This window comes from Cupressus sempervirens, chromosome 5 (genome assembly GCF_028749045.1).
Source record: "Cupressus sempervirens isolate cs-2001-9-10 chromosome 5, ASM2874904v1, whole genome shotgun sequence".
Lineage (NCBI taxonomy): Eukaryota > Viridiplantae > Streptophyta > Pinopsida > Cupressales > Cupressaceae > Cupressus > Cupressus sempervirens.
In genome coordinates, this window is record NC_143122.1 from 250,659,718 (window position 1) to 250,670,194 (window position 10,477).

Genomic DNA, 10,477 nt, shown 5'->3' on the forward strand with positions numbered 1-10,477 from the left:
GGAAATTTATGGATGATTGGTTCCATCATTACTTGAATAAAAAACTTGGGTTGCATATTTCTTTCTGTAGGCAAATACAAAAGGGTCTATATGTGATTTTCTTTGTGAATCATGATGCTCAAATAGAGGTTCTTAAAAAACAATATTGGAATGTGGGTTCAACATCTTTTAGGGCTATTGCTTGGTCACCAAAGGCTATCCATGAGGAGGTTCTCGCACTTTCAGCTCCGAGATGGATTCTAGTTAAAAACATTCCCCCTTTTTTGTGGCATTTTTTTCTGCATTTTCTTGAGCCCATTGGTAAAATTATTCGAATGGATGAAACTGTGAGACTTGTCTCACATATGGATGCTAGAATTCTTATCTCTCTCTTGCCTAGTAAGGACCTTCCTACCAATATTTCAATTAACATCATTAATGATATGTATATCTGTCTTATAGAGGTTTTGGGGGGATTGAATGCCTGTTTTCTCTGCCGCAAAGAAGGCCACCTCCGTAAGGATTGTCCAATCATTAGGAAAAAGCCTAATCCCTCCAATGATTCAGCTAATAATATGGTTAATCCTCTCATCACCAGTAATCCTCCCCTTGATGATGCTCTTTGTCATTCAACCCCTGCTTCTTCTTCATCCCCATCACCTCCCACCGTAAACCCTAACCCCTTTAATGTTTTGACTAATGCTGTTCCTAGCATTGTTCAGCCTGAGAATGTTCCAACTAAAATTGTGCCTAACCCTCTCTTAGCTATTACTGTTCAGCCTGAGAACATTTTGTGTGATACCACTCCTACTTCTGGAGGTCTTTAAATGCTCCCTAGTCTTGATTTAGCTATTGATCTTAACACATATGATGGTTTTACTATTGTTTCAGATAGGAAAAAAAGAAGAAGGGGAAATAGTGTCTTCATGCCTAAAAATTCTCACCCCAATAACTATAATAATCATCATGTTAAATTGTTAACTGGTCCTTCTTTGACTAACGTGAATACTATCAGTCAACATGCTGATTTCAATTGTAAGCCCCAAACTAGTGAGCCCTCTTGAAAATTCCCTCAAAAGATCTTCCAAGAGATTGGGGAGGATTATGAATTTGAAATTATTCTCGCTGCCCCCTTTCCCCCAAAGTCTAACAATGGGCAGTACATGGATGTGGATTCTCTAGCGGATATCAAAGATGATGTTAACACCTACTCTTCTACTGTCAGGCGAAGAGGAAGACCACCTAGTTCAAAAAATAAGCCATTTGTGCCTCAACCAAGGGAGTCTTCAAATAATTTTTTGGCCCTTGCTGATCAAGAGGGTATTGCATGCTCCACCTCTAACATTTTGTCTCAATGAATTGCCTATCTTGGAATGTGAGGGGTCTAGGGTCCCCAGATAGAAAATTTGTTATCAAGCAATTGTTAAATTCTCTGCATTCTATAGATTTCTTTATGATGCAGGAAGTTAAGTCTGTGGGATTCACTTTGGACTCCAATCTCAATTTTATTTGGAAAGATGCTATTAAGTTTTGCACTAACCATGAAAGAGGTAAAGGAGGAATCGCCCTTCTTATTAGTAATAAATGGGAAAAGCATATTACTAATAATGGGTGTTCTCCCTATCAGAGAGCAGTATGGGTTACTTTACAGTTTGATGACAAGACCTTCAAGGTCTATGCTACTTATGCTTCAAATGACCCTAAGGAAAGAATTGAGCTATGGAAATGGCTTATAGATCTCCCAGATTTGCCTTGGCTCTTCGGTGGAGATTTCAACATGATTGAATCCTAGGATGATAAGTCAGGGGGCATTCCCTTTCATTGGAAGGATAATGAAAAAATTTATTGGAATAGATTTTTAAACTCTAACTATCTCTTTGATCCTATTGTTGGTAACAAGGAAACCAACCCTGGACTATGGCACACCTGGTGCAACTTTCAGTAAGGCAATGCTAGGATTTATTCCAGGCTTGATAGATTTTGTGCCAATATGTATTTTTTCTCTTTTCCTCCTGACATCTCTAGATTTATTGTTTGAGTTATTGCCACCACTCTGTCTGACCATCACCCTATTTTGACTAAGGTTAATTTTAACAATAGTCCCCTTCAACACAAGTCTAGAAGCAATAAATTCATCTTAAACACCAACCTCCTCATGGATGAGGATGTCCTTGCTACTGTGCAGATTATTAGAGGATTAAATAAAATTAATCTTCAGAACCTATCCCATATTGATAGATGGAATACTAACCTCTCCTCCTGGAGGATCTTTTTGCAAACCATTGGGCAGAAAAAAGCTAAGGACTATAGGTTCGTTGAAAAACAATTATCTTCTGATCTGCAAGTTGTCGAGGAGAACATTCAAAATGACTCTTCCAATATGGATCTTCTTTCCAAGGTTATGGCTACCAAAGATGCTCTTAGGAAGCATCAACATGTTAGAATTTGGGGAGCCAAGATCAGGTCTAGAACCCACTAGCTCCAATTTGAGGATAGGGGATTGAAATTCCTTTTCAACCTTCTTAAGCATAAACATATTAAAGAGTCTATTGATAGACTTTCGATTGATAACTAGGACATCTCTAACCCTGAGTCTATTATTCAGGCCTTTGCTAATTATTATGAGACTCTTTTTGCTTCAGAAGACTCTCCTGAGGCTGAGTTGATTAGAGTTCATTGTAGGAAGCTTATTCCTAAAAAGCTTGATCCTGATGATATTGCTATTCTTGCTAATAATATTTCTGTTGAGGAGATTGAAGGTGCTATTAAGGTCCTTAATAATGATAGAGCACTGGGCCCTGATGGTCTCCCAGTTGAATTCTATAAGTCCAACATCGGATGGATATGTAAGGATCTCTTTGATCTTTATTTTGAAGCCTTGAATAAAGGTACCCTAGGTCAGGATATCGATAGAGGGATTATTAAACTTCTCCCGAAAGAAGGGGATAAAACCTTTATTAAGAATTGGAGGCCTATTACCCTTCTTAATGTTTCCTACAAGACTTTGGCAAAAATAATAGCTCTTAGGCTAGTTAATATTCTTCCTAAATTTGTAAATTCTACCAAAACTGGTTTTTATCAAGGGTAGATATATTCTTGAGAATCCCATAACTAGCTGGGAAGCCATGGATTGGTCTAGATACTCTCATCAAAACTCTGCCATGCTCCTTTTGGATTTTGAGAAGGCTTATGACAGGATTGAATGGAGATTTATCCTTATGATGCTAGATGCTTTTGGTTTTCCTCCTTTCTTTTGTAACACTATGGCTATGCTTCTTAATTATGCTTCTGCTCAGGTTGAGGTCAATGGTATTCTTTCTGCTCCTTTTTCTCTTGGGAGATCTATTAGGCAAGGGTGCCCTCTGGCACTCGCTCTCTTTGTCATAGCTTCGAAAGCTCTTTATTATATCCTCAGAGATAATTCCTTATCTCCGAAGGTCAGAGGTATTTATCTGCCTAATAATAAAGAGCTCATCAATTGTCAATTTGTGGATGATACCACTTTATTCCTTGAACTTTTAGAAAATAATTTCAGAAACATGCAAGTTAAACTCAATCTTTTTTGTTCTATTTCTGGGGCTAAGATATCTCAAGCTAAATCAATTTGTTTAGGTTGGGATGAGCGGCCCCCAGACTGGTTTCTCCAATACAATTTTAAATGGGGTGGTCCTAATAGGATCATTATATATCTTGGCATCCCTTTCTTGGTGGAGCTTGACCTCTAAGACATGTGGTCTTGGGTGAAAGAGAAGATTCATAAAAAGCTGAACAAATGGCATAACAGGGCGTTATCTTTGGCAAGCAAAATTCAGGTTTGCCAAAAGATATTGTCCTCATACACCATATATTATTCTTCTGCTTGGTGTTTTAATAACTATCAGATTTCTAAAATCCAGAAGTCCATCAGACAATTCCTTTGGTCTGATGGCAAAGGGAATAGAAAGATCCACTCTATTAAGTGGGCTTGGTGCCACATTGACAAGACCCTTGGGGGACTTGGGCTGAAGGATTTAAGAACTCAAGGTATAGCCTTGTCTGCCAAATGGATTTTTCAGTCCATGGAGGGTGATTCTCCTTAGAAAGTGCTAGTTAGGAGCAATATTGAGAGGGGTGTTCCTAGAAAAGCTAAGTCTTGGACTAGCCTCCCCTTTTGTGACCTCATTCTTGGTAATTTTACTGTCATGGTTCAAGGCTCTATGGTTTTCAAGTCTATTTGGAAGGCTTGGGATCATGTTAGGAAATTCATCACTAACAAGGAGTTTCATTCCAATATTCAACTCCATGGTGAAAGATCCATTTGGTAGAATCTCCACCTAAATGGTAAACCTTTGGCCCTTACCCAAGGGTGTTCTACTAGGCAGTGGGCTAATAAAGGTATTAAACAATTTATGGATCTCTTTGAGTATGATCAAATTATGCCTTGGGATGTTCTTAAGGATAAATATGCTATCCCGAATTCCCATAGAAGAACTTATAACATGATTGTGCAAGCTTCTGTTGGTCTTCCCACTGTTTGCCACACTGATTCTCTCAAGTTCTTGAAGTGCAAATGGCCTGGTGGTATCATTACTACTCTACCCAAAGCTAAGAATATTTATAAAATCATTGATTGTAATATTGATATTATCAATCATATTAATGTTGTTTGGTACTCTTCTTATGATGCTGATGCTTTGAAAAAGTATTTTGATATCTTGTGAAAGAATCCTGTGGAACCCAAGATTAGATGTTTCAAATGGCTAGTTTTGTTGGACAAGCTACCTATAAAGAGAGATTTTGTTAATTCTCATATTTGTAACTTGTGTAGAGTTCCTGAAACTGGTAGACATATCCTTCTTGATTGTATTTTTGCTAAAGAAATATGAAAAATGTTTGGCATTGTTTATCCTATTAATGTTAATATTTTTTATATTATTTCTGGTTATATTAATGGTCTTCCTAAATATACCAATTTATTTTGGAATATATTGTCATCTAACATTCTCTGGCAGATCTGGAAGTGCAGGAATGAGGAAAGGTATCAAGGTAAGCATAGGGATCTTACTAAGTTTCTTCGAAAACTCACCTACTTTAAAATCTTCTTCCAGGTGCAGACTACTATGATGATTGAATGGGACAATATGAGGAGGTTCCTTTTTTATGGGCATGCTTCTCTTTACTACCTTGAGCTTAAGCGTGGGTACTAGTGGCGTAGTACTTTGGATGATTTGCATGTTTTTGAGCAAGCTTGCAATAGATTGAACAAAGATATTAGAGAAAAAGGGAATGCCAGAAAAGAAGAGTTATTTATGATGATGCAGATTCAAGGGCATAAAAGTATAGTTTGGATGGAAGGTCCCTTAGGCTGGACTACCTGGGTTGACAATCACTATGATCTTCTCAGCTAGATAGTTTTGATTTTCCTCCTTTTGTTGCTTTGTATGTTCAGCTGATACTTTCTCTTCTGCGTGAGGCTTGGCCTCCTCGTGTATATTCGTATTGATACTCTGGTGTTTTTTTCTAGTTCTGAAACTCTTATTTCTAATATAAAAACATTCCACCACTATTAGATAGGGGTTCCATGGAAGGGATTTGGACTCTACTTTTGTGAAGGTGGCTAAAAATGGGAGTGGGCTTCTTAGTGAAACTTTTTCCACGTGTTAATAATTTTCTATTAATTTTCCACCAAAATCTAATTAATCCTTCCAAAAATATTAAAAATAAATCTATTATAAAATTACATATAATACAATTGAACATTTTAAATAGGATAGTAACAAAATAATAATACGATAATATTGGAAGGCTTAGTTTTTTATATTCTTAAATCTTAGTGTCTACCCTCTCTATTTTATGGATGCTCCCCTCTGTTGGACCCTACTTTAGGGAAAGAGGAAAGAGAGGAATTGATTGAATGGGCACATTTTTGGAATAGGAAATGGCAACACCTACCTTCTTTGCTGATGCAAAGTTTCAAAATGTTGTGATTGGAAATCTCTTGTTCATGTTGGAGATCTCCATCCAAATTTCATCAACATTATTAATATTATCAATATCATCATATAATAATTTATCTTAATGTTATTATTCTTAACAAAATACATTAATATATATTTTAATGATTAAAAAATATAAATAACAACTCTTATAGAATTAATATGATTAAAAATTGAAATTAAAAAATTTCTCTATGTCATGGTGTCATCTTAATACCTAGAAATTAACAAGACATTTGTAATCGTTATAAAAATTCAAATTAATATAATGCAATTAAATGGATGTTCAACTACTACATTAACAATGAAAATATGAGATGAAATTTGAAAAATACTCACCAATGAATAACTGACACAAATGCCACCCCTAAGATAAAAGAAAACACAAATCTAAATATAAGAAATCACCAACCAAAATAAGAGTCTAAAACTAGTTGGTTAAGCTCCAAAATGCACTAAACAAAATGACAAAAATCCATTGTGTTTTAAGTCTTTACATTTTGTCTTGAACTTAGCCGAGTCCAAATTAAAATAGTTTCGAAGTTTTATAACGAAATACAATACTTAGACGGCCCATAATCTGCCACCTAGCTCTCGCTGATATTTTTATGAAAACAAAAAAGAGCCCATCCCACTCATATAAATATAGGGGTTAGCTGTAGCCAACTATAACGTGAGCAATTGGCTAGGCATTCTTATCCTTGGATTTTCGTTCGGTTTTCCTCCGCTTCAATTTCGTTGTTAGCAATCCCCAGCGGCATGGCCCAGGAAGGCCAAGTGCGATTGAAGAGCTCAGATGATGAGATTTTTGAGGTCGATAAGGCGGTGGCATCTCAGTCTGAGACAGTGAAAAACATGATTGAGGATACTGGCACGGACAACATCATCCCCTTGCTAAACATAACTAGTAAAACCCTGGCCAGGGTTATCGAATACTGTAATTATCATGTTGAAGCCGCCCAGATAGCGATTTCTGAGGAGGATGTTAAGAAGTGGGATCAGGAGTTCGCGAAGATGGATCTGTCTACACTTTATGACCTTATGATGGTATGTGAGATTTCAGGTGTCACTTTATGGGGTTTCTGTCTACATTTTGTGAGATCTATACTTTTAGGGTTTCAAAACAAAATTGAATATTTTTAAGTAATCAGATTTGAGTGAGGAGGTTAAGATTTTTAAGAAATACTATGGATAATTTGGATTCAGATGGGGAAACCAGCCGTTCATGTATGCAATGCTGTTATGTTGATCATTACCTTTCTCTTCTTATTACTGTTTCAAAAATTCCATATCTGCACACAAACATGTCCAAATAAATCATCATGAACACTAATAGCCATTATTTTTTGTCATTTTAAAGTTTTCTTAATTGCTGATTGGTCTGTTTGTCCAAAATGTTGGGGACTTAGTGGTCTAAGAAGCCAGAAGGTTAGCTTTAAGCTCTTCACTCACCTATGGAGTTTCACATAAATCTGCAAATTTTTGTTAGCCTAGCAGGATGCTGGATCGTTTCCCCTAGTTGATATGCACTTGAAAGATGATTAACACTTGATTTTTAGGGTTTTAGATTTCCACGATGTTGTGGTGGTTTTAGACTATATTATATGATTCTTGATAATAGGAAGCAATTTTGTTAGCCTATATTATGCAGCTTTGAAATTTATTCATTCATAGGAGTTGAGGAATGAAATGTTGGTAGGATTTAGGGATGAAATGTTGAATTTATTTGTATGTTTTATATTTTCATCTATCCTTGTTCTGTCTTGTAGGCTTTATATTTTGTGTGCGTTGGTTTATTTTTGTAGACTTCATATTTAATGCCATTTTTAAAAAAAAAATCTGTATTTTTTTAAGCGGCTTTTATAAGATTTTCCAGAATTTATGAAACTCTTTGTTGAAATTTTTTCACTGATTGTCCAAAAACATTTGAAGCATATTACTTTAAGGTTGTCCAACATTTATTAAGTTCTTACCTAAAGAAGGTTCATGCATATAGTCCTTTTGTGATGTAGATTTCATCTTTAGGCTCTTTTCTAGTTTCTTAATATTAAGGCACTTAGACACTGGTTAGAAAACCCGGTTTCAAAAAAAGGTGTGAATAAGAAATATACATATATGTTTAGTGCACATTTTACATGGAAACCTTTGTCTGTGAGTAGGAAATAAGAAATGTACATATATGTTTAGTGCACATTTTACAAGGAAACCTTTGTCTGTGAGTTCTCTTACAGATGATATATTTAATTGTAAAATCGTTTGAGAGAGTATACTTAGTGAATATGATTATACAAAATCAATTTTCAGTATAGATATACAATGATAATTATGACTTCTAATGCACATTTCTATGTTGCAATCAGGCTGCGAACTATCTGAATATAAATAGACTTCTGGACTTTTTGTGTCAAACTGTGGCTAGCATGATCAATGGAAAGACACCAGAAGAGATCCGCAAGACCTTTGACATAAAGAATGACTTCACTCCTGAAGAGGAGGCAGAAGTCATGCGTGAAAATCAGTGGGCTTTTCAGTAAATATGATAGTATTTAGGAAGTTCATTTAGAAACAATCTTGAGGCATCGTACAAGATTTCCTTCTGAGCTTTTTTATAATAAATTGTTGGCTTTTAAAAACTTGAATATTTGTGTTTTCCTGGTTTTCTTTTCTCCATTTAATGAATATTCATCGGATCACTTTTATCATCGCTTATTAAAATAGTATGGAATGTTCTATTATGGTTGTTTTGCAAGAATAATTTGATATTTTTTAAGTTTGATATAATTTAAAATTATGATTTCCCAATTATGGTGATATTTCACGTTAACACAGTATTTTGTAATAGTAAATTTTTCTTATGGTCATACTTATCAAGTCACTTTGGTGATAAGATCGTCTTTTGTGGCATCCCTTGTTTATGTTTGAGTTGAGACCCATGTCTATCTTAAAGTTGTTTAAAATTTGCTTCTAAAAAAATTATATCAATAGAATTGATTTTAAAGATTGTTTTTACTTTTGTAAGACAAATTGTTTTTGTTTGTAGGAGATGGTTTTTTGAAATGTGATCATTTGTATAGGTGTAAAATGTTTATAACTATAAATAATTATTAGATGTGAGTGAGATAAAGGACATGGTGCTCGAAAATGATTATTTAAGAAATATTAAAAATATATAAGATATATGAAGTTATTTTTAATATAAAAATATTTATTTGTAACACTTTAATGAAATATTTTATTTTTTATTAAAAAAACTTATATAATCATTCATTGGTTTTGTTATTTCATTTAAAACTAAAACATTATTAAAATTTATTAATCTATATAGAAATTATTTAGAAACAATTAAAAAATTATTAAAACTATATGAAAACTTATTAATTTAGAAATAGAAATTGAACTATTTAAATTGAAGTAAAAATGAATGGATGAAATAAAAAAACAAACAACATTGCTCTTATCCATTAAAATATTTTAACCAATCAAAATGTGTCAAAATTAATTTTTAAACAAGAGTTGTGATACAACTGAAGTCCCGCCTAATGTAAAAATAGAAAAAGTAAATGTGCCTATAACTTCAAGAAAATAAATTTGTGATATAACTTTGAGATAATCTAATTTTTCCAATTAAATAAATAATAATTTAATAGATATAAAATATTTATATAACTTGGTTTATCAATATTTTTTTAGGGCAATCATATATATGTTAATATATATGATTATATATATATATATATATATATGCAGAAATATTTGAACCAATGGGAAAAAAGAAATAGTCTTTAAAAAATAAAAATAAAAATAAGAGAAATGTGTAACATAGCAAATGTAATACAATATTTATACAAAGGAGGCAAACTAGTAGTAGAAAATGAGGTGAAAACATAAGTCTCGCCCTAGGGATTAACTATGTTTTTGTTAAAAAATCGACAACTTTATTTTATTTGAGAAAAAACCTATTAAGAATATTAAAATAATGCCTTATTTAATTGGTTACTATATGAGCTTTTAATAACTAGTTAGTGGTAAAGTAAAGAAAATGTTTTAGAATTTTTATTTAAATAATTATGTGCTATAAAGGTTGAGCTAGATAAGATTAAGCTACAAATATTTAAGTTATATATATGTGTGTGTGTGTGTGTGTATGTGTATATATGTATATGTATATGTATATATATGTATATGTATATGTATGTGTATATATATATATGTATGTATGTATGTATGTATGTATGTATGTATGTATGCACAAGTATGTAAGTATGTGTATGTATATGTATGTGTGTGTGTCTATATATATATATATATATATATATATATATATATATATAGTTATAGTTATATTATTTTTAATATAGAAATATTTATTTGTAACACTTCAATGGAATATTTTATTTTTTATTTAAAAATTTTATATACATATTCATTGATATGTTAATTTAAAAAATAAAATAGTATTAAAATTTATTAATCTATATAGAAATTATTTACAAAAAAAATTAAAAGCTTATTAAAATTATATG

At 32.9% G+C, this 10,477-nt stretch overlaps 1 protein-coding gene across 1 annotated transcript; it reads left to right on the forward strand.

Annotated features, from left to right (window-relative positions):
- The first annotated feature begins 6,713 nt into the window (after positions 1 to 6,713).
- Positions 6,714 to 8,488, forward strand: LOC149555469 (SKP1-like protein 1B). The gene is made up of 2 exons (XM_089833642.1): positions 6,714 to 7,001; positions 8,315 to 8,488. Exons 1-2 carry the CDS (start codon positions 6,714 to 6,716, stop codon positions 8,486 to 8,488), a joined length of 462 nt encoding a protein of 153 aa, XP_089689768.1.
- Positions 8,489 to 10,477: the final 1,989 nt, after the last annotated feature.

Bases quoted from the DNA above. Each gene is read 5' to 3' on its own strand.
- LOC149555469 (XM_089833642.1), top strand. From the start codon at position 6,714: ATGGCCCAGGAAGGCCAAGTGCGATTGAAGAGCTCAGATGATGAGATT. The intron at 7,002-8,314 runs GTATGTGAGATT...TGTTGCAATCAG, and splicing joins CACTTTATGACCTTATGATG to GCTGCGAACTATCTGAATAT.